This window comes from Lacerta agilis, chromosome 12, assembly GCF_009819535.1.
Source record: "Lacerta agilis isolate rLacAgi1 chromosome 12, rLacAgi1.pri, whole genome shotgun sequence".
In the NCBI taxonomy this organism is placed as follows: Eukaryota; Metazoa; Chordata; class Lepidosauria; order Squamata; family Lacertidae; genus Lacerta; species Lacerta agilis.
In genome coordinates, this window is record NC_046323.1 from 13,001,841 (window position 1) to 13,026,449 (window position 24,609).

The window sequence follows — 24,609 nt, forward strand, 5'->3', positions numbered from 1 at the left end:
CTCCCGGAGCCGCGGAGCTGCGTTTTAAGACTGCAGCGATCGCTGCAGTCTTAAAACTCGGCGGCGCGGAGCTCCGCTGCCAGTCGGGAGGGGGCCGTGGCATCATGCCCGATGTCAGGCATCATCCCACGGCCCTCTCCCTCCCTCCCGGAGCCGCGGAGCTGCGTTTTAAGACTGCAGCGATCGCTGCAGTCTTAAAACACAGCACCGCGGAGCTCCGGTGCCGGTCGGGAGGGGGCCGTGGCATCATGCCCGATGTCGGGCATCATCCCACGGCCCTCTCCCTCCCTCCCGGAGCCGCGGAGCTGCGTTTTAAGACTGCAGCGATCGCTGCAGTCTTAAAACACAGCACCGCGGAGCTCCGATGCCGGTCGGGAGGGGGCCCTGGCATCATGCCCGATGTCGGGCATCATCCCACGGCCCTCTCCCTCCCTCCCGGAGCCGCGGAGCTGCGTTTTAAGACTGCAGCGATCGCTGCAGTCTTAAAACACAGCACCGCGGAGCTCCGGTGCCGGTCGGGAGGGGGCCGTGGCATCATGCCCGATGTCGGGCATCATCCCACGGCCCTCTCCCTCCCTCCCGGAGCCGCGGAGCTGCGTTTTAAGACTGCAGCGATCGCTGCAGTCTTAAAACACAGCACCGCGGAGCTCCGGTGCCGGTCGGGAGGGGGCCGTGGCATCATGCCCGATGTCGGGCATCATCCCACGGCCCTCTCCCTCCCTCCCGGAGCCGCGGAGCTGCGTTTTAAGACTGCAGCGATCGCTGCAGTCTTAAAACACAGCACCGCGGAGCTCCGGTGCCGGTCGGGAGGGGGCCGTGGCATCATGCCCGATGTCGGGCATCATCCCACGGCCCCCTACCTCCCTCCCGGAGCCGCGGAGCTGCGTTTTAAGACTGCAGCGATCGCTGCAGTCTTAAAACTCGGCGGCGCGGAGCTCCGCTGCCGGTCAGGAGGGGGCCGTGGCATCATGCCCGATGTCGGGCATCATCCCACGGCCCTCTCCCTCCCTCCCGGAGCCGCGGAGCTGCGTTTTAAGACTGCAGCGATCGCTGCAGTCTTAAAACTCGGCGGCGCGGAGCTCCGCTGCCAGTCGGGAGGGGGCCGTGGCATCATGCCCGATGTCAGGCATCATCCCACGGCCCTCTCCCTCCCTCCCGGAGCCGCGGAGCTGCGTTTTAAGACTGCAGCGATCGCTGCAGTCTTAAAACACAGCACCGCGGAGCTCCGGTGCCGGTCGGGAGGGGGCCGTGGCATCATGCCCGATGTCGGGCATCATCCCACGGCCCTCTCCCTCCCTCCCGGAGCCGCGGAGCTGCGTTTTAAGACTGCAGCGATCGCTGCAGTCTTAAAACACAGCACCGCGGAGCTCCGATGCCGGTCGGGAGGGGGCCCTGGCATCATGCCCGATGTCGGGCATCATCCCACGGCCCTCTCCCTCCCTCCCGGAGCCGCGGAGCTGCGTTTTAAGACTGCAGCGATCGCTGCAGTCTTAAAACACAGCACCGCGGAGCTCCGGTGCCGGTCGGGAGGGGGCCGTGGCATCATGCCCGATGTCGGGCATCATCCCACGGCCCTCTCCCTCCCTCCCGGAGCCGCGGAGCTGCGTTTTAAGACTGCAGCGATCGCTGCAGTCTTAAAACACAGCACCGCGGAGCTCCGGTGCCGGTCGGGAGGGGGCCGTGGCATCATGCCCGATGTCGGGCATCATCCCACGGCCCTCTCCCTCCCTCCCGGAGCCGCGGAGCTGCGTTTTAAGACTGCAGCGATCGCTGCAGTCTTAAAACACAGCACCGCGGAGCTCCGGTGCCGGTCGGGAGGGGGCCGTGGCATCATGCCCGATGTCGGGCATCATCCCACGGCCCCCTACCTCCCTCCCGGAGCCGCGGAGCTGCGTTTTAAGACTGCAGCGATCGCTGCAGTCTTAAAACTCGGCGGCGCGGAGCTCCGCTGCCGGTCGGGAGGGGGCCGTGGGATCATGCCCGATGTCGGGCATCATCCCACGGCCCCCTCCCTCCCTCCCGGAGCCGCGGAGCTGCGTTTTAAGACTGCAGCGATCGCTGCAGTCTTAAAACACAGCACCGCGGAGCTCCGGTGCCGGTCGCGAGGGGGCCGTGGGATCATGCCCGATGTCGGGCATCATCCCACGGCCCCCTCCCTCCCTCCCGGAGCCGCGGCGCCGTGTTTTAAGACTGAAGCGAGCGAACAGCAGCGCTGCTGTTCGCTCACTGCAGTCTTAAAACGCGGCTTGGCTTGGCTCCGGTGCCGGTCGGGAGGGGCCCCCGGACTTTTTTTCCCATAGGAACGCATTAATTAAATTTTAATGCGTTCCTATGGGAAAAGGTGCCTCGCAAGACGAAATTTCCGCAAGACGAAGAGTCTTGCGGAACGAATTAATTTCGTCTTGCGAGGCACCACTGTACTGAACTAGATGGACCGATAGCTTTGATTCAGCACAAGGCAGCCCTTCTAGGCCCCAATATTCCGGGAGAGCCCTAAAAATGAACCAACCAACCCAAGGGAACGACGACGACGAAGCGCAACTCTGAGGGTCACACATGCCCAGAAGCTACAGAACGTTGAGCTTTAGCTAGAAATTGGAAAAAAAAAACCCTGAGGGGAGGTGGAACGGCACAGCCTGCAAGAGGGCAGCAGGGCTGGCTGGCACAACAGAAGTACTCCCCTTGGGATGTGGGAATAAACTGCAACACTTTGTTGCAGGTCCTGTTTCTTTAATTTTCATTAAATTTTCTATTTTACATTTTAGAATATTCATTTAAGCCACCGTAAAATATCAGTGACTTCCCTTCTTCTCTTTCCATGGTTCATTTTGCATATCATAAATCCCTGCATATTTTACATAAACCACTGAGTATTCCATTATTACATCCATCAAAACTTATTTACACTGTTGAATTTATCTTAATGTTGCCCACGTTTTCAAACATTCACAATTCCCGCCCCCATATATTCAATAAACGGTTTCCAATCTTCTTTAAACATTTGTTCTTCTTGTTCTCTTATTCTATATGTTAGGTCCACAAGCTAAGCATATTCCATCAGCTTAAGTTGCCATTCTTCTTTGGTTGGGATCTCGCTCGTTTTCCATTTTGGGGCTAGCAAAACACGGGCCGCAGTAGTGACATACATAAATAACCTTTATTGACACCTGGGAATTTCCTCCTGAATTACCCCCAACAAAAAGGATTCTGAGGTTTTTTTGTTTTGGAAAAGTACTTTAAAACATTTTTTTCAATTCATTATAAATTATTTCCCAATACTCTTTTACCCTTTTACAAGTCCACCACATATGATTGAACGTACCCTCAACCTCATTGCATCTCCAGCGCTTATCCAATTCAGTCTTATACATCTGAGTAAGTCTACCTGGAGTTAAATACCATCTGTAAATCATTTTCAGGTAGTTCTCCTTCAAGGAATAACAAGCTGTAAACTTCAGATCGCTCTTCCAAAGTTTCCCTCAGAGATTAAAATCTATATTATGTCCTATACCTCTAGTTACGAACTTAATTTGTTCCGGAGGTCCATTCTTAACCTGAAACTGTTCTTAACTAGAGGTGTGTTTTCACCGGCACACAATTTCCCTTCTCATCCTGGGGCAAAGTTCTCAACTCAAGGGAACTCTTCCAGGTTAGCGGAGTTTGTAACCTGAAGCATTTGTAACCCGAGACGTTTGTAACTCGAGGTACCACTGTATCTATTGCCCGGTTCACCTATTATGTCAATCCCTTGGTGAATTATCAACACAAGTAGAATTGTAGAGTCGGAAGGGACACCGAGAGTCATCTAGTCCAACCCTTCCAAGTCTGCTTGGATGGTATGTTCTTGCACAGGCAAACTTGGGCCGCCATATGTTTTGGGACTACAACTCCCATCATCCCTAGCTAACAGGACCAGTAGTCAGGGATGATGGGAGTTGTAGTCCCAAAACATATGGAGGCCCGAGTTTGCCTATGCCTGTTCTAGCAGGTCCTGTTTCTTCTCCCTCAAATCCATGTTCCCCGAAGGATCCCTTCTCTGAGCAGCTACACTTCCAAGAGTCTGCCTCTCTTCCTCGTTTGCAGAGCTAGGATCATGGCCGCCCATAGGCTCCCCACGCTCTCTTTTCAGAGCAATGCAGCCTAGCACAAAGGATGCTCTGGTGCTGTTCCTTCAACCCAAGCTCTTCAAGCCATCGACAGTGTTGCAGCCTGCCGTCTTGCATCAGATCCCGGGCACCACTTGGGAAGCAATCCAAAGTTGCCTCCCTTTTACCGTCAACGCCGGGACAGGCTGTTCCAAAAGCACAATAATTTATTGTCTCCAGAAACGCGGTTGTTGTGATCAGCCAGGCATTGCTAGAACGATGGTGGAACAAGAGAGGGCTTGGCTTTCCAGTGCGTCAGGTGGAGTGTTTTGTGCCCCTGCTTCAAAACCGGTTCAAAGGCACAGGAGGGAGAACGGGGCACAAATGAGTAGCAAGATATTCCTTACGATAATTACGGGGTGTCTTACAGGCGTGCCACAAAAGGCTATGCGAACACACCTAAATCGTTCGCTGCTTGCTGATTTTTGTCATCATCTGTGCTGGGATTTCTTTTAAATGAAGAGTGGAACATCACTTTTTTTAAAAAGCAAACTAACAAATAAATAAACAAGCTCTACAAAAGCTCCATTGGTCTGCCTTGTATGTTAACGCAATGGGATGAAGACTCATAGAATCCTAAGAGTTGGAAGAGACCACAAGGGCCATCCAGTCCAACCCCCTGCCAAGCGGGAAACACCATCAAAGCATTCTTGACAGATGGCTGTCAAGCCTCCGCTTAAAGACCTCCAAAGAAGGAGACTCCACCACACTCCTTGGCAGCAAATTCCACTGTTGAACAGCTCTTACTGTCAGGAAGTTCTTCCTAATGTTTAGGTGGAATCTTCTTTCTTGTAGTTTGAATCCATTGCTCCTTGTCCGCTTCTCTGGAGCAGCAGAAAACAACCTTTCTCCCTCCTCTAGATGACATCCTTTTATATATTTGAACATGGCTATCATATCACCCCTTAACCTTCTCTTCTCCAGGCTAAACATACCCAGCTCCCTAAGCCGTTCCTCATAAGGCATCGTTTCCAGGCCTTTGACCATTTTGGTTGCCCTCTTCTGGACACGTTCCAGCTTGTCAGTATCCTTCTTCAACTGTGGTGCCCAGAACTGGACACAGTATTCCAGGTGAGGTCTGACCAGAGTGGAATACAGTGGTACTATTACTTCCCTTGATCTAGATGCTATACTCCTATTGATGCAGCCCAGAATTGCATTGGCTTTTTTAGCTGCTGCGTCACACTGTTGACTCATGTCAGGTTTGTGGTCTACCAAGACTCCTAGATCCTTTTCACATGTACTGCTCTCAAGCCAGGTGTCACCCACCCTGTATTTGTGCCTTTGATATTTTTTTTGCCCAAGTGTAGTACTTTAGGGCAAAAAAAAATCTACCTGGATAACTCGGTTTGGGAGGAGGAAACGTCTCTTTCCTCCAGGGATCTGTAATTTGGGGTTCAAAAATCTAGCTATACTCCCCTCCAGTACTGTTTCTCTCCAGCCTTCCACCCCTTTCCACATTTAAATCTCTCACCGTACACTCCTGAGTTCATTTTGGATTCATTGAATCATCAGCCAGTCAACTTAATCAGCTGCTTTTAATACCGGGGATACTTAAAAGTGTTTACTTTTTAAAAAACTCCCTGCTGCTCCCTGGGGTCGGATGTGGTCTCAGCTCTGATGCCGGTTCTTGCTGGCTCAGACATCCTTGGGCTGCTAGAATGACCCCGCAGGGTCTTATCAGCAGAAGGCAGAAGCGACAGCAAAGATGTTCAGTAGGCAATGGCTGCCACTGCGGAAGTGCTCTTAAGGAGGATGTGGAACCAAGAATTGAAACCATATGAATTTGGAGGTTGGGGTGGTGAATTACTCTCCCAAAACTACTCAGAACACACTGAAATGCTAGGGAAACCATGGTGGGTTAAAACACACACACACACACACACACAAAACCACAGCTCAGCACCGCAATACAGTGGTACCTCAGGTTACAGTACATAAGCTTCAGGTTACAGACTCCGCTAACCCAGAAATGACGCTTCAGGTTAAGAACTTTGCTTCAGGATAAGAACAAAAATCGTGCTCTGGCGGCGTGGCCCATTAGCTAAAGTGGTGCTTCAGGTTAAGAACAGTTTCAGGTTAAGAACGGACCTCAGAACGAATTAAGTTCTTAACCCGAGGTACCACTGTACTTCAAGAACCACCTCTTTCCATATGAACCTACCCAGACCCTGAGAGCATCTTCTGGGGCCCTTCTTCATGTGCCTCCTCCTTGAGAGGTCTGGAGGGTGCCCTTTTAAAATGTGTTTTTTTGTTGGGGGGGCTATTGGGTTGTTGTTTTCGTTTTTATTATGTACAGTGGAACCTCGGTTGTCGAATGCTTCAGAAGTCGAATGTTTTGGCTTTCGAACGCCAACAACCTGGAAGTGAATGCTTCCGTTTTCGAACGCGCCTCAGAAGTCGAACGGCTTCTGAGGCGAGTTTCTCCATTTTTTCAATGGATTTTGCCGGCCAGCAATTGCGCTTCGGTCGTCGAATGTTTTGGAAGTCGTACTGTCTTCCAGAACGGATTGCTGTATTTTGTGGTTTTATATCTTGATTTTATTCTGTGAGCTGCCCCGAGACCTCCGGGTACAGGCTGGTATATAAATTCAATCAATCAATCAATATTTGGTCAGATTCTCAGGCCCTTGAGAGCTCAGCAACATGGCAGTGGGAGGGGACACTGGCTCTTCCAATTCACAAATACAAAGCTGTTGGATCAACACCACTTCCTGGCTGGGGCACATTAGCTTGGCTGTCCTGCTGCAAAAAAAACATGTTCCTTCCAACAGGACCACGGCTCACACTACAAGGAAAAGGGAGGTGATCTCCGAATGCAAAACTCAGCCTATCCAGCTGCAGCAGAGGGAGAGAGGGTAAGCAGGACCACTGTTTCCGTTCCAGCTGGTCATCGTAAGAGCTATGTCATAACTCGGGGTGGAGAACATGTGGTCCTCTGGGTGTCATTCGACTCTGACACCCAACAGCCCCCTGTCAGCCAGTGATAAAGAGGAGTTGCCCCTGACCACGGCTGGAGCGCCACCTGTGCCTCAGCCTGGATGTAACTTTCTAAGGGTTTGCTTGTTTTCCTCTTCCCTCCTCAAACCTCTTTCCTTTTGCGTCGTCTTTTTGGTTGTCAGCCTGGAGGGGAGGGGCCGCTATTGGTCTCACGCGATAGGGTAAAAATGCCCCAAACAAAATCCGAAAAGTTTCCTGCTGTGGTTTATTTGTTATCCTCACTGCGTCCCTTGGCCTCTTCTGCGCTCGAAGTGACCTTTCCAGTTCCCTCATGTAGCTCGCACAGAAATCCACCACTCCAACCTTGGCCTGCTCTGGAATCTGGTACGGATTGTGAGAGGTGCAACCGCCATGTAAAACCCCTTCCGTCCAGTGTTTGTGGGTTTAGCACCCATGTCCCCTCTCCTTGTAAGGAGAGGCGAGCCCCGCAAAGCTCCTCCCCTCCCCAGAGTCTGCCGACAAGCGGATCCTTACCAAAATATATTCACGGTGCTGTTGTGTTTCATGGCTTCTGCGATGCTTTTCCCCCCTTCGGTGGTGATGCCGTTAAACGCAAGACTGCGAAGCAAAAGACAAGAGGGCAAATATTTAAAAGATGCATGATAGATAGATAGATGTTTATTCGGCATTTGCGCCCATCTTACAATACAAAACAGAACAAACAAAAGAGAATCAAATAAAACAACGGCACCGTACAAGCCGCAAATAAGAACACAACTCACAAGGACCAATATTAATATTTCCATAAAAGCATATCTCAGAGAAATTTTAAAGTTAAAATTGAAGCATCAAACTAAAATCAGTGACTAATTTCATTTTGGAAAACATATTTATAATTTCATTAATCAGCTAACATCCCATTTCGTCTCTTATACGAAATAACGGCTGTTAGGAATCTAGCAACCTGTAGGGTTATGTAAGGGTCCACATCTTGTAGAACCCAAGCAAGACGTAGGTCAACTGGCTTATCAGCTATAGACTGAATTATCGGATTTAATATACCGGCACGGATCGAACTGTACATAGGGCAATTGAACATTACATGCTGTAGAGATTCAGTTGATTTATTTTCATAGGCACACATGGGGGAAACTTGATGCATGTGCGCGCGAACACACAAAACAGCGGCAAATGTTTGTTTGCGACAACCTTGCATCTGGACAAGGCTTTACAGGACCGGATAGTATACAAACAGCAATTCACATGGACGTGCCACAGATATAGTACATAGGAACCCTCTTCCTTCTGTTACATGTCATGAGGTTTGGACTTTGGGGGTAGGGACCCTCTCAGCACCCCCCCCCCCACCACAGTAGGACTAGCTTAGCCTATGTCAGAGCCTCCAAGTGCCCCTATTTTCTAGGGACAGTCCCGGATTTACAGAAGCAGCCTGGGTTCCTGATTCGATCCTGGAATGTCCCGCTTTTCCTTAGGACGTCCCTATTTTCATCGGAGAAATGTTGGAGGGTATGGAGTTATCCGTCCCCCCCCCAAGCCAATTGAAGGCAGCCCTGTATAGGAAAGGTTTTTTTTTTTTGAAATGGTTTTAATGTTCATTATGTTTTTGTGTTTGTTGGAAACCGCCCAGAGTTGCTGGGACAACCCAGTCAGATGGGCGGGGTATAAATAGTAAAATTATTATTATTATTATTATTATTATTATTATTATTATTATTATTATTATTTATTACTATTAGTCCCTGCTTATTTAACTTATATGCAGAATTCACCATGCGAAAGGCTGGGCTGGATGAATCCCAAACCAGAATTAAGATTGCCGGAAAAAATATCAACAACCTCAGATATGCTGATGATACAACTTTGATGGCAGAAAGTGAGGAGGAATTGAAGAACCTTTTAATGAGGGTGAAAGAGGAAAGCGCAAAATATGGTCTGAAGCTCAACATCAAAAAAACTAAGATCATGGCCACTGGTCCCATCACCTCCTGGCAAATAGAAGGGGAAGAAATGGAGGCAGTGAGAGATTTCACTTTCTTGGGTTCCATGATCACTGCAGATGGTGACAGCAGTCACGAAATTAGAAGACGCCTGCTTCTTGGGAGAAAAGCAATGACAAACCTAGACAGCATCTTAAAAAGCAAAGACATCACCTTGCCGACAAAGGTCCGTATAGTTAAAGCTATGGTTTTCCCAGTAGTAATATACGGAAGTGAGAGCTGGACCATCAAGAAGGCTGATCGCCGAAGAATTGATGCTTTTGAATTATGGTGCTGGAGGAGACTCTTGAGAGTCCCATGGACTGCAAGAAGATCAAACCTATCCATTCTCAAGGAAATCGGCCCTGAGTGCTCACTAGAAGGACAGATCCTGAAGTTGAGGCTCCAGTACTTTGGCCACCTCATGAGAAGAGAAGACTCCCTGGAAAAGACCCTGATGCTGGGAAAGATGGAGGGCACAAGGAGAAGGGGACGACAGAGGATGAGATGGTTGGACAGTGTTCTCGAAGCTACTAACATGAGTTTGGCCAAACTGCGGGAGGCAGTGAAGGATAGGCGTGCCTGGAATGCTCTGGTCCATGGGGTCACGAAGAGTCGGACACGACTGAACGACTGAACAACAACTATTAGTACTGTTGTTGTTTGAATAGGACGTTCCTATTTTCATCGGAGAAATGTTGGCGGGTATGCATTTTGAAGTCAATGAGAATCCACTTGGAGATAAGCAATAAGGAAAATGCAGAGAAGGTGAAGAAGAGAACACGAACACACCCACACCCACACACTAACCACATTTGCAATGCCTAGATATCTGCCGCAAAGACTTCCTCCCTGAAACTAAGCAATAACGGTCACATAACTAGAGAAAGTTTCCGTACAACCCGACAGCCTCGCTCTGCCAATGGAGGAAATGTTTGCAGGCAAGGAAAGCCCCACCCCGTGATAATTGGGGTCTGGAAATTCTTCCGAGTAAAATTTGAACCGTTTGAGTGACAATTCTAGATAATTAAGCCGATTAGAAAAGCTGTTCGTTTTGGCCAGGATCCAAAAAAGCAGAGCAGCTATTTCCACACGCCTCAGAGCGGTTTCCTCCCCCCCCCCACTCCCCGCTCTGAGATTTCTCATATATTTTTTTCTTGCACCTGTATCTGGTGAGTGGGTGTTTCAACAGCCATTTGTGCCGTTTTGGCTCCCAAATGATCAAAAACTGGAAGTGAGTGTTCCGGTTTTCAAACGTTTTTCGGAAGCCGAACGTCCGGCACAGCTTCCGGCTGAGTGCAGGAAGCTCCTGCAGCCAATCGGAAGCCACGTCTTGGTTTTTGAACCGTTTCGGGAGTCGAACGGACTCCCGGAACGCATTCTGTTCAAGAACCAAGGTACGACTGCACCTCATCAGGGGGATAAATGATGCCCCACAGAGACAGCAAAATGGAAGGGTGTGGGCCTTCTCCCTTTAGGAGGTGGGAGGCAGGTTGGGCTTGCAGTGGCAACCAAAAACTCAAGCTTCAAAGCAGGAGAACCCGCATATACAAGAGAACCGAGTCACTTGGGAGTTTCCTCCTCAAATGGGTGTCTTAAATGGAAGCGAGGAAGGAACTGAGGCTTGCAGAATTTGTGCTGTAACCGTCTCCTAGCGAGACCTGTAAGCATTTTTGGTCTTTGGGGAGCAACGCCACATCAAGAAATGGCTTTTGACGCTTCTCCGTTTCAGAATGGAGTTTGCGAGGTGGCATGGAGAGGGGTGCTGCCGTTTTATGACTCTTGCGCCCGAGGCCACCTCGCGTAAGGCCCTGGCTCTGATGCAGGTGGGTTCCCTGAGCGCAATCCTGCAAGGCCACTATTACACTCGCTCTGCTCGAGCCTGGCTTGGAAGAAGAAAACCACTCGAAAGTGCTTCCCATCAGGTCCCTTAGGTGCAACCAAATGAGGTTTCACAAAGCAAGCTCAGAACTGGGGTGCTGGCTAGGTCGGCTGCCCTCACTGAGCCTCCATTGGCTGCTGCCTGTAAAGACAAGCAAGGAGCCAATCGGGTAAAGTGTTACTGCGGAGCGTGGACAACTGGAAAGGGCCTTTTTGGTGACAGCCCCCTACTTATGCATTCCCTCCCAAGAGAGCTTAGATGAGCACCATCATCCTTGAGTTTTCTCAAGCAGGCAGTGAAAATGTTTTTTATTCCATCTGGCTTCTAATTCAAATCTGGACATTTCAACTGCACAAAGCCTTGGATTTTAAGCTTTTAAAAACATTTTTATTCCAATTGGCTTCTAATTCAATATTGGACACTTCAACTGTGCAATGCCTTGGATCTTAAGCTTTTGCTGTGTATTATTATTATTATTATTATTATCATCATCATCATCATCATCATCATCATCATCATCATCACCCATCCATTCATTCCCTGCAGCTGCCTTCTCCCTAAAGAGCTCAGAACCTTCCAACACCATTGCAAAGGCAAGGCAGACAGAGAGCGACTTTTGACCAAAACTAGCCAGCAAGGATCACTGGTGAGTTCAAGCGAGATTTCCAAACACAAAAGACTCAAACATTTTCTCTGGTTCTTAGCTGTTTCACACATTCGGCATGGGGAGACATGGGTCTGCCACGGTTTGTACCTCCAGAAAGAACTAGGAACAATTATGGCTTCCTTGCATGATATTTTATTTTTGCATAAATGTGTGTTGTTGTTTTGTATTGACACTGGAGCACTCTCAGAAAAATTGCGCTGAGAGAAGCGGCCCTCTCTTTTCACCCAACTAAACAGACTTTAGAGATTTTTCACTTGATGAGATCCAGTAAAGTCTGCCATCTTGTGGGAGAAGGAAAACGGCCATTCTCCTTAGCAGAGAACCGTCAAGGTTTGTTTTGTTAGATCAGGGGTCTGCAACCTTTAAGACACAAAGAGCCACTTGGACCCGTTTCCAAAGGGGGAAAAAACAACTGGGAGCCGCAAAACCATTGCGACATTTAAAACAAATATAATGCTGCATATATTGTTTCTTACCTTAATGCAATAATAATAAATAACGTATAGGAGCCAATGCAAAGTATAATTAGTAAAAACAACAAGAATAAGTTATTACTTTTTTGCATTGACTCAGGGGCGTACCCAGGATCACAACTAGGGGGGGGGCAAGCCATGGTCGTTCAGGTTGTGACATTTCATTACGGAAAGGCAAATGAAACCAAAATTTTAGGGAAATTATATATAATTATAGCAGTGCTTTATTACAGTAGTTATTACAATTATTTGCTTGGTTTTTTTAAATTTTTATTCTAGTTACATGTCTTATACCAGGGGTGGCCAACTCCCAAGTACCTGTGATCTACTTTCAGCAGTGATCTACCCCCGTTTTTGGGGGTTCAGCTCAAAGTTGTTTTTTGGGGGGTGTGGTGGGTGGGAGAGAGGGCTTCCCCCTCTAAGATAGGTTGGCAAGCGAACTAATTAAGAAAGAAAAAGGGGGGTGGGAATGGAAAAGTGGGGTGGAAAAATATAAATTGGGGGTGGGGTGGGGTGGGGAGAATATCTATTAAAAATATGTAGTAGTTTAAAAAATAAAAATAAAGGGGAAAAATCTTTTTCTTCTTTTTCCTTTTTTTGAAAACAAAAACAAAAGGGGAAGAGAAAAGAAAAAGGGGGGATAGAGGGAGAAAAGGGTAATAATAAAAATTCAAATAGAGTGGCTGCAGCAGCTGTGGGGGGTGTTTGTTTTTCGTTTGTTTGTTTGTTTGTTTTAAAAATGGGATTTCTCCCCTTGGATTAAAAAAGGAGGGGAGGAAGAAAAAGAGAGGGGGGTGGGAGAGCAAGGCAAAAAGCCAAAAAGCAAAAAACAGGTTTTTTTGGGGGGGGGAATCACGCCAGGCACTGCAGCGTGCCGGCCTCGGGGCTCCGGGCCCCCGAGCCGCCCTTGGGGCCGTCTTGAGCATGTACACCGCCCGCAGCGAGCGCTGGCGAAGCACCGGTTGGCGGAGGTTTCAGAAGCAGCCCGGACGTTTTCGCCGCCGCCCCCCCAAAGCAGCTCTACTTCATCCTGTCGGTGACCATCACCGCCCTCCCGTCACGGCGACGCCTGGCTCGCCTGCTCCGCCCTCCGCGCAGCCGCTTTGAAAAGGATTCCGCCCGACAGGGGCCGCTCAGAACAGGGGCCGCTCCAATCGCCACCACCACCTCCCGCCGCCTTTATTATCCCGACTCTTTTCTCTCTCTCTCTCTCTCTCTCGATAACTCGCAAAGCCCAGCTCCTTCTTCTCCCCGCCCTAACGCCACCCTCATTGGCATGTTCCCCTCAAACAGGAACAGGCATCCCAGCGGCTCATTGGCCGGACGAAGCATCGCTCTCCCGTGCCCACCTCCCGCCTTCATCCTCAGTGGCTACCTCGGTGGTAAGGCCCCGGCTCCGAGCCTATGCGCCAAGGCGGGCAATCTGTCCTGCCCATCGGCACGCCGAGGTGGTTAAAACTCAGCCCTCCCCACACGCTTATTGGTGTGAAGAAGTCGCTTCCTCTCTCTGGGAGTGGTCAAGGTGGACATCAATCTTGGGTCTGTCCTCAGGAACCCCGAGAGGGCTGAGAAAGACCGCCCAGCTGTTCAACGTTGATGCGGATTATTCATGGTTTTTTGGCCCTTTTTTTGCCGATAACCATTTAATTATTATTGAAAGGGCATTGAAAGGGGGGCATGCCGGAGCCGCGGGAGACCTGTCAGAGAGCCGCATGCGGCTCCGGAGCCGCAGGTTGCTGACCCCCGTGTTAGATGAAAGAAAATTGATTGACAAGCTTTTTCTTTTTCCCTTAAGGAAAATTGTGTTTTAAAAGCGCCTCTCCGAATTCTGAGCAGCTGCCAACGCCAATTTTATTTTTTAAAGCTTTTCGCAGCCAAATATGGACTGGCAATGTTGTTTTGGTACTGTAACGCCACCATTTAGGACATCAATCATCTTTGATTTTTAAAAGGTCTTTGCTCTAAATTAGGCTCCCCGGTTCTCTGCCAACAACCTACTGGTATTGCTCGACTACAACAGACTGTGAGGATGATTCAGTTCCTGCCCAAGGCAGATCCTGACAACAACCAACTCCATTTACCTAGGCCTGGAGTCTGGCCACCCTTTGAATTTCCCACAATGCCTCTGTCCAAGCATCCCTGTGGGGCATTGTGGGAAATTAAAAGGATGGCCGGGTCCAATCGCCTGAGGCGGTTATCAGTTGTGGACCCCGCAAGAGGGGCTCGAGCCCTGGCACCTATCCCAATATGCTGGATGGTGACTCCAGCCTCACCAGCCCCATTTAACAATTCTAAGGTGCTCCATTGTTCTGAAATGTGGGGTGCTTACTCTTCTGACATGAGGATAATCCTTCAAGATATGGGTCACCTGAAGAGTTTAAGCCGTCGTTCCCTGCTCACATATGGCCTTACCTGACGTTTGTTATAGTGGGGTGATTCTGCAATGCTTCTGCAAAGGCTTTGGCGCCTTCATCTCCAACCTGATTACCCCACATCCTGTCAAAAAGAAAGAGATGGGACATATTATTATTATTATTATTATTATTATTATTATTATTATTATTATTATTATTACCAGTGTTTTTTTTCTTCTTAAAAAAATGTTTAGGGGTACTCTCATTTGGACTCAAGAAAAATCTCACCATTTTATAGTTCAAATTGGGAAAAATAAATACAGTAAATGGACAAAAGTACAAAGATTCTCAAAATGTTTAGGGGTATGTGTACCCCTGCATCCCCCCAGAAAATATTACTACCATATTTTCCGGCATATCAGACGACTGGGCGTATAAGACGACCCCCAACTTTCCCAGTTGAAATATAGAGTTTGAGATATACTCGACCGCAGATTCTCCACCCAGCGTATAAGACGACCCCCGACTTTTGAGAAGATTTTCCTGGATTAAAAAGTAGCCAGTGTGGTGTAGTGGTTAAGAGCGGTAGACTCGTAATCTGGGGAACCGGGTTCACGTCTCCGCTCCTCCACATGCAGCTGCTGGGTGACCTTGGGCCAGTCACACTTCTTTGAAGTCTCTCAGTCTCACTCACCTCACAGAGTGTTTGTTGTGGGGGAGGAAGGGAAAGGAGAATGTTAGCCGCTTTGAGACTCCTTCGGGTAGTGAAAAGCGGGGTATCAAATCCAAACTCTTCTTCTTCTTCTTCTTATACGCCAGAATATACAGTATTACTATCATCCACCAGTAGGTCTCAGGACAGGTTAGCTCAGTCGCCCTTTTAAAATGTGTTTTTTTTGGGGGGGGAGGGGACTGTTGGGTTGTTGTTTTAATTTTTATTATGACTTTTGTGATTTTATATCTTGATTTTATTCTGTGAACCGCCCTGAGACCCCCGAGTATAAGGCGGTATATAAATTCAACAAATAATAAATCCAAGGGGGGGAAAAGTGATCCAACTTACCCAATTTCATACATTGTTTTACTCTTCCGGATGGCATCAGCGAGGCATTTCCCGCCCTCTGTGGTTATTCTGTTTGCTCCTATTCTGCAAAGAAATGCCAAGTGGGTAGGTTTTTGGTTTTGGTTTCGCCAGAAATCAAGCCAACAAACACACTCAATGCCACGGAATTCCATTTTAGCTAGTGTTTTCTTTCTGCACTTCTAGAAAGAAAACCAGATCCACACGTGTTTGATGTTTTGTAACCAGAATGTCTCTCGTTGGAACAGCTGTTAATGAATTGGTTCCAACAATGGGATACTTCGGTGAAGGCTTTATCAAACAACATAATAAGTGGGTTAAAGAATTTCTGGTCGCCCGATTATCTGCCCTTGGGCTCCTCATATTTAAATAAATGTGCATATTTAAAAACCTCCATACGGCTAGAAAATGTGAATTATGGTAATTTAAGGTAAGATTGGGAACATGTAAGCCTGTGGGGAGGCACTGTCTTGTTTTGACTGCATGTAAGCTGCCCTGGGGGGATGCGGGTGGCGCTGTGGTCTAAACCACTGAGCCTAGGGCTTGTTGATCAGAAGGTCGGCGGTTTGAATCCCTGCTACGGGGTGAGCTCCCGTTGCTCGGTCCCAGCTCCTGCCCACCTAGCAGTTCGAAAGCACGTCAAAATGCAAGTAGATAAACAGGTACCGCTCCGGCGGGAAGGTAAACGACGTTTCCGTGCGCTGCTCTGGTTCACCAGAAGCGGCTTAGTCATGCTGGCCACATGACCCGGAAGCTGTCTGCGGACAAATGCCGGCTCCCTCGGCCTATAGAGTAAGATGAGCGCCGCAACCCCAGAGTCGTCCTCAACTAGACCTAATGGTCAGGGGTCCCTTTAAAACCTTTACCTTTAAGCTGCCCTGGAAGCCTTTTTTTGGCTGAACAGCAGGGTACCAATATTCTAAATGCACCAACATCATCATCATAGCTATCCATGCAGAAGTTTTGACTCCATCCAAGAAAAACGATCTTTCCCTGTATCTTTCAAGCTTCCTTTTTCTTTTGTCTTAAATTGTTTTATTTGGTTTTCAAATCCAAGTTTTACAATCACATATCCAAAAAACAAGATTCCAAGGAATCTCCTCCTCCCCTTTGTGGCTCCTGCTGTTAATAATTTCCTCCTGTATCTTTTATAATAATCCAGATCTTTTACATCTCCCACGATGTCCAAAATTCACCATTAAACTACAAGTGCTATTCCAGTCCTGCTTGTATCTTTCGAGCTTTCGCTACACCGAGAAACACGGTAGAAAGGGGGGTGATAGAAATACATACTTAACATATATGAGGCTTGGACATTCCTCGATGAGTCTTGCAACATACTTGGCTCCAATGTCAGTAATCTGGTTGTTGTACAAGCTGGGGAGGAAGGTTAAAAAAATGGAACTGGTGTTTAGATGTGTAACTTTTTAACAGCTACAAACTGAGTAGACTATGCATGGGATCTGATTCCCCCCCCCCCCACTATAATTCATTTGGGGGTCAGAGACCTCATTTTTTACGAGAATGCAGGAAATAATGGAGTGACAAGAACTCAGGCCACAGTAATGGTTTGATTAGTTTCAGTTTTACAAGTCTTTTGTAAATTCATTTCTTAGTATTTGTGTGTTGAGTGGAAACAAAGCACCAGGGCAAGGCCCTGTTTTGGAAATTCTTCAGCTAATTAAGTATTGAAGTCTTAAGGTCTACGTGTACCAATGTGTTTTTTACATAAGACTTGTAAAACTGAAACTAATCAAACCATTACTGTGGCCTGAGTTCTTGTTACTCCATTATTTCCCGCATTTATTCACCAAGAACTCCAACTTTTTGAGTTATTTTGTACGAGAACCTGGTAAATTAGCTGTGCAAGTTCAGGAAGGAGGTTTGCAGTTTGCTTTAAGGCTCCAGTTGCCTCAATTCTGCAAAGCATGTTCTGTACTGGTCTGTATGCGCACTGCTTGCTGGATGGGAAAATATGGATCCTTATCAGTTGCACATTCTAGAGAGGCTTTGAATGGAATGCGCATGCCAGTGTCTATTCCAGTCTGCCTTCTTGTGCAATTCAGGGAAAATTAATGCCATCTTTACCTGCACCTAGACCCGGCTTGGAGCCAGCGTGTGATAAGACGGAGAACGAGAACGCCGAGAAATAAATATTGCGCTGCACAGCTGCAATACTGTGCCCACACATCCGGGAGCAAGACCCACAGACAACTGCAAGGCGGCCCAGACTGTACAGAAACTCATTCATGTTTGCAGCTACAGCGGCAAGAATGTCACTTGCCCCAAAATGGAAAGAAGTCATTGTCCCAGCCAAAGAAGAATGGGTACAAAAACTTATGGAACATGCAGAAATGGTGAAACTTACAGGAAAAATAAGAAATCAAGATAACAAGCTTTGTTATAAGAGAATGGAAATGGTTTATGGAATATTATCTGTAAACAGATAAGAACATGGGCAGGATTATTGTAATAAGAGTATATATTAAAGTAGATGATTAGATGAACAAATTAAGTTAATTTAGATATGCAGAAGGTATTATAAATATAAACTGAAGGAACCGCAGAAAGAGGGGGAAGGAAGTCAAGTTTTGAAATGTTAAAGTGACTGTTAATTTTTTTTAAAAAAAAGTATAAACCTGGAAACCATAAATAAAGTTATTATTTTTAAAAAAAGACAACTGCAAGACTCGGTGGAAAATGAGTGGGAGCTGGATCCAAACGCCTTTCCTTTGGAAAGTTCCCCCCTGGGGCCAACACTGATGAAGGAGTGACAATGGGGGGGGGAGATTAGGTGGCACTTTCCCACTCGGAAAAGCTTCCTCCAAGGTATTTTGTTACAGCGCTCCCATAACAAAGTGCAAAACACGTGCGCCTTGTAAGAAGGGTGCAGGAGTGTGTGAGTTGCAACCATACTGTATATTTGCAAACTTAGAATCACAGAAGTGTAGAGTGGGAATAAACCCAAAGGCTCATCTAGTCCAATGCGGGAATCATCGCAAATGTACTCCTTAAAATTCATGGGTTGTTTGTTTTTTAAATAGGAAGCTGGGATTTTAAACATGCATCCCAGTTTCATACACAAAAGCATAAATATTGTGCAGGTAAGCCCTAACAAGGGAAGAAGGGAATGTCCCACAACCCCCCCAATTTCTAGATAGCTCAGCCGGTAGAGCATGAGACTCTTAATCATGGGTAGGCAAACTAAGGGCCGGGGGCCGGATCCAGCTCAATGGCCTTCTAAATCCGGCCTGTGGACGGTCCGGGAACCAGTGTGTTTTTACATTAGAATGTGTCCTTTTATTTAAAATGCATCTCTGGGTTATTTGTGGGGCATAGGAATTTGTTCATTTCCCCCCCCCCCAAATATAGTCCGGCCCCCCACAAGGTCCGAGGGACAGTGGACCGGCCCCCTGCTGAAAAAGTTTGCTGACCCCTGCTCTTAATCCTAGGGTTGTGGGTTCACATTGGGTGAAAGCTTCCTGCATTGCAGGGGGTTCGACTAGATGACCTTTGTGGTCCATTACAACTCCACAATTTCACGATTCTACTTGAGCAGTAAAGAGCCATGGATCTGTTTCCTCCCACCCTCCCCAGAGCAATATAGCAGCAAAACAAAACAAAAGATAGGAAGCTGCCTTCCAGAAGGTCCCAGTTTGGCCCAGTATTGGCTACTCTTGGCTAGCTGTGTTTCTCCAAGATCTCCCTTACAACCCGGTCCTTTTAAACTACAGATGGCCAGGATTGAACCTGAGACTGTCTATATGCAAAGCATGAGCTCTTATATTGAGCATTAGCCCCTAAGCAACGTTTCACTTAGAGGGACGCGGGTGGTCTAAACCAGAGCCTAGGGCTTGTCGATCAGAAGGTCGGCGGTTCGAATCCCCGTGACGGGGTGAGCTCCCGTTGCTCGGTCCCTGCTCCTGCCAACCTAGCAGTTCAAAAGCACATCAAAATGCAAGTAGATAAATAGGTACCACTCCGGCAGGAAGGTAAATGGCGTTTCCGTGCGCTGCTCTGGTTCGCCAGAAGCGGCTTTGTCATGCTGGCCACATGACTCGGAAGCTGTATGCCAGCTCCCTCGGCCTATAGAGCGAGATGAGCGCCGCAACCCCAGAGTCGTCCGCGACTGGACCTAACGGTCAGGGATCCCTTTACCTTACCTTATCTTTTAACATTTCACTTCTCTTCAAAGCAAAAAGAAAAAAAAGTTCACTTTGGAGCTCTTTAACATCTACAAATTAAAATATGTGAATGGCACACCTAAAATGTCAACCCTCCACACTGGGAATGTGACAAGGAAAAAGGATCCTATAGAGGGGACAATTCATTATAGCAGAAATGGCATCTTGAACAGATAAGCCGAATGAATCCGTCAGCGGGCCTGCGACATGTGTCAGACTCAGTTTATGTCTACTCCGCAACCCATTAAAATATCGTTGCTTTGCCGTGATGCAATGAATTTTGTGTTGGCTAGCACCCAGGTGCTTGCTGGATTGATTTGGCGCAAGGCAGAGTCGCGCACGAACACACGAGGTTCACGAGGCTCCCTTCGGTCATCGGGATCCGGCCCTCAACGTGACAGCGATCCAAGATCCTCATTCATACGTACCCCAAATAACTCACAATTCTGTACTTGGACATCTCATCGTAAAGCACTCTGACTCCTTGGTCTGTGATCTGGTTAACACTTAACCTGAAAAATAAAATAAAAGGGACAGACGGGAGAAAATAAACGGCTCATTGAGATACACCGGGGGGAAAGTAGTTGGGAAATCCTCTTTTAATAGGCACCAAAATGTGCTCTTTAGATTTTGTTGCAGCATCAAAGAAATAGAACAAAACAAATAACCTACGAAGAACCACATTAAATGGGGATTTAAAGTGACAGTATTATTTATGTATGCCACTACTGCAGACTGTGTTTTGTTAGCCCCAAAATAGAAAATGAGCGAGGTCCCAACTAAAGAAGAATGGCAATATAAGCTGATGGAATATGCTTAGCTTGTGGACCTAACATATAGAATAAGAGAACAAGAAGAACATACGTTTAAAGAAGATTGGAAAATGTTTATTGAATATATGGGTAGGAATTGTGTGCACTTGAAAACGCTGGCAGCCTTAAGATAAACCCAACAGTGAAAATAAGTTTTGATGGATGTAATAATGGAATATGGAATGGTTTAGTTTACCTAAAATATGCAGGGATTTATGATATGCAAAATGAACCATGGAAAGAGAGGAAGAGGAGTCATTGATATTTAAGGATGTTTAAATGAGTATTCTAAATTGTAAAACAGAAATTTTAATAAAAATGAGAGAGAAATAGAACAAAATGCTTTCTCTAGGTTAACTCGACAGGTTAAAAATCCAAAAGCAGACTGGTATCCTCTGTCGTCCTTAAAGCTGATTCTGAAGGAAGGAAGAAGATCCAACCACAGAAGAATAGATAGAAGTATGATAATGGACTGTGCAGAACTGGCAAAATTAACAGAAAAATAAAGATAATCTAGGGAGGGGTGTTTTGTGGAAGAACGGATGCCTTTTTCAGACACTTAAAGAAATATTACAGTATGATGAACTCGCGAACAGGACTGGAGCTACAAGCAAAAGAAGTACCGGTACTGGTATTTTTCCGTGCATAAGACAATGCTTTTTCCTTTTAAAAAAAAGTCCAAAATAGGGGGTTGTCTTACACATGGAAAAATACGGTTCAGCGCTTCAGCTGCTCGTTCTGCTTCTGTTTGGCGGCCGCCAAAAAATTCTTAATTTAGGGTTAAAAAAAATAGGGGTCGTCTCATACACGGGGGTCTCTTAGACATGGAAAAATACGGCAATTACCCTATTTTTCACTCCATAAGACACACTTTTTTCCTCCTAAAAAGTAAGGGGAAATATCTGTGCGTCTTATGGAGTGAATGGTGGTCCCTGGAGCCGAATTTCCCAGGGGCCAAAAGAGGATCATGCTTTTTATTTTACAAAGAGAAAAGGGGGTGTTGAAAGGACCCCGCTCAGCAGCTGATCAGCAAGAAATCGGGAGAGAGATAAGAGTCCTGGCTCCCTTTCGCCCCGCCCTCCATTGTTGAATGTGCTACAGAGGGAGGTTGTTTGTTTCCCCAGCGACATGTGACTGGCTGATTAGATTATCTGTCTGGAAACTGTAGAAAAGGCTCCCTTTCCTTTACAAGCTGCAGAAATGTGAGTTGAACCCCATAAAAATGGGGCTTTTCCTCTTTGCTTTTCCCCCTTTGCAAAAGGAGCTTTGCTTTTCCTCGTTTGCCAAAAAAAGCTGCAAAACTTTTAGCTGATCATCAAAAAACGGGGCTTTTCCCTTTGCAAAAAAAGCTGCAAAACTTTTAGCTGATCCTCAAAAAAACAGGGCTTTTAGAGGAGGAAAACCAGAAAAAAATATTTTTTTATCTTGTTTCCTCCTCTAGAAATGAGGTGCGCCCTATGGTCCGGTGCGCCCTATGGAGCGAAAAATACGGTAGATTATAATATTGTGGTTATGATTTGATAGCTAGAAGATAGGGTGCAGCAGAAAGGGATAAAAAAAAATGGAAAACGGGGTGGGAAGTAGACAAAAATAAGAGAAAAGATGAAACTGGGTTTTGATTGCTTATATTGAAACTTAATAAAATATTTTTTTTAGAAGAGGAAATAGAAGAAAGGAAGAAAGCATGCTGAACCTTGCTGTTTGATTCCCCTCCAACAAACCGTGGTTTGTTAGCCCGGCAGTCTTATACATTGGTACCTCAGTTTTCGAACGTAATCCGTTCCGGAAGACCGTTCGACGTCCGAAACGTTCGAAAACCGAGGCGCAACGGGCGGTCTGCAAATTCAATACAGAAAATAGGGGGGGCCCTCAGGGGAAGCCGTTTGACTTCTGAGGCGCCTTCGAAAACGGAAGCATTTACTTCCGGGTTTTTGGCGTTCGAAAACCGGAACGTTTGACTTCCAAGACGTTCGAAAACCGAGGTACCGCTGTATCAGAGATGGGCTGATGACCCTTAATGGCAGACAACAAGCCCGGGAACTTACCGGAGTACTGCCAGCCTACTGAAACAAGGCATCAGCTGATTTATGCCATAATCATTGATGTTGTTGTTGTCCAAGTCCAGGGCCAGGCGCTTCCGGAAATGATGCAGGACGAAGGAGATGGCGCTGCAGTCGGCGGAGTAGGCGTTGCAGTAGGTGAGCTTGATGTAGTTGGCTCCCATGCCCTTGGCCACCCCCATGCCCACCTTCTCGCTCTGAGTCTCGTAGATGCACCTCAACATCCAAATGAAATTGGGCTTCACTTGAACCTGCCGGTATTCCTTCAGCCTCGCCCGGCTCAGCCCCTTCAGGTGGGACTTCATGCTTTCAAAGAAATAGGCGAGGAGCACCTTCCTCTTCTTCTTAAGGGACGAGGGAGAAACCAAGTGCTGCAGGAGCTTCTGCTTCGACTTGGACAGCAAGCCGCAGAGGAAAAGGTTGGCGAAGTGGAAGTGCTCGTTGTTCCGGAAAGGGTCCTCTCCCGCTGGGCGGTGCTTCTTCCGCCAAGCGATCGGGAAGCAAGAGCGCAGAGGGGCATCCGAGGCGGAGCATTCGGCAAAAAACCGGAGCAGTTCCTTGGCGCTCACCTTCTCGTCGGTGACCAGGTGCAGAGCGGCGAAGAAGGACTGCAAGGTCAAGTGCAGGAATTCGTAGGAGACTTGGTCTCCACAGCCACCGTAGTCGGGAACCGCCCTGAGGAAACCCAGCTGCAGCTCCTGCTCGGAGAGGTTGGCAAGGACTTCCTCTTGGTCAAAGACAAAGAGAGACTTCTGCATCGCCGCGTGGGCCACTCGGCTCAGAGCAAACAGCGTCTCTTTGCTGGAGCGATAGGTCTCCACTTGGCTCCTGTTGTTCTTCTTCAGCAAGTTGGTCTTCTGGATTCGGTTGAGGTGGACTTCCGTCATGAGCAAGAAAATATCGGTCAAGGTCACGGTGAAATCCGGGAGCTCGTGGCTGTCGAAGGCCGAGTGGAAGTGGTCAAAGCATTTGAAGATAATCCAACAGAACAAAGGCACTAAGCAGAGACTGCTCAGATTTGGGTTGGCTTCCAGTTGGTTCAGGACTAAGGTCCTGCACCCTTCATCTTTGAAGAACACTTTTGTGTATTCTTTCAGGTTACTGCTGGAAAACCCTCGGAGATGCACCTTCTTCCGGACAATGTTCCGATGAACTTCTGTCCCTGTCCTGGCAGTCAGGACTTTCTGAGATCCCTTCAGAAGTTTCCCGCTGAGGAGACCCACCAGCAAAGCCAGCGGGTGGATCGATTCATTGGGGGAACAGATCTCTGGGACACTGTTGAGGTCAAAGTCCGAATGGATCTCATCAAAGCCGTCGAAGGTGAACAGAACCGTGTGAGGGAACTTCACGATGAAGTCAAAGACCTCTTCGGGGTCCTGATCTGGGAAACAGTTGTACTTGAACAGGAGGTCTTTCAAACATATGGCCTCGTCCTGTTTGAAACAGCTGAACATCCGGCATCGGAAACGAAAGAAGAATTTGGCCCCTACGTCAAGTTTGCCCTTGGACCAGAGGTTTTGCATCTTTTGCAAGAGAATGGATTTCCCAATCCCTGCATCGCCAAAGATATAGATCGCCTCTCCAGCTTCATTGATCAGGCCAATGTTGACGTCAAGCAAGTCCTCCAAGCGATTCACGTCGCCGAGTTTCTCGTTGTTGTCCTTGATAAACTCCATAATGTTGGAGGAATAAATCTCCTCAAGCAACATGTCCTCCTTCTGGGCATACGACATGATGAACTTTGTGTCTCGGCCCAATTCATCTTTAAGTTTCTGGCGGTACCTGCTAACTAAAGGTAGCATTGGTTATGATGAGGAGAAATTCTAGCACAGGGGAGCCAGCATGAAGAGGGGCTTCATACAAAACCATTACAAAAAAAGAAAAGAAAAAAGCTCCCAGTACATTTCCAAGCACAATTCAAAGTGTTGGTGCTGACCTTTAAAGACCTAAACGGCCTCGGCCCAGTATACCTGAGGAAGCGTCTCCACCCACATTGTTTGGCCCGGACACTGAG

At 47.5% G+C, this 24,609-nt stretch overlaps 1 protein-coding gene across 1 annotated transcript in view; it reads right to left on the reverse strand.

Moving 5' to 3' along the window:
- NOD1 (nucleotide binding oligomerization domain containing 1) overlaps window positions 1-24,609 on the reverse strand; it is a 43,251-nt gene that overhangs the window by 9,313 nt on the left and 9,329 nt on the right. The window contains exons 4-9 of the mRNA XM_033165334.1: window positions 22,581-24,384; window positions 20,152-20,235; window positions 16,833-16,916; window positions 15,522-15,605; window positions 14,517-14,600; window positions 7,620-7,703 (exon numbers count right to left, since the gene is read on the reverse strand). Coding sequence (XP_033021225.1) covers window positions 7,620-7,703; window positions 14,517-14,600; window positions 15,522-15,605; window positions 16,833-16,916; window positions 20,152-20,235; window positions 22,581-24,384 — 2,224 coding nt within the window. The remainder of the gene's footprint in view (window positions 1-7,619; window positions 7,704-14,516; window positions 14,601-15,521; window positions 15,606-16,832; window positions 16,917-20,151; window positions 20,236-22,580; window positions 24,385-24,609) is intronic.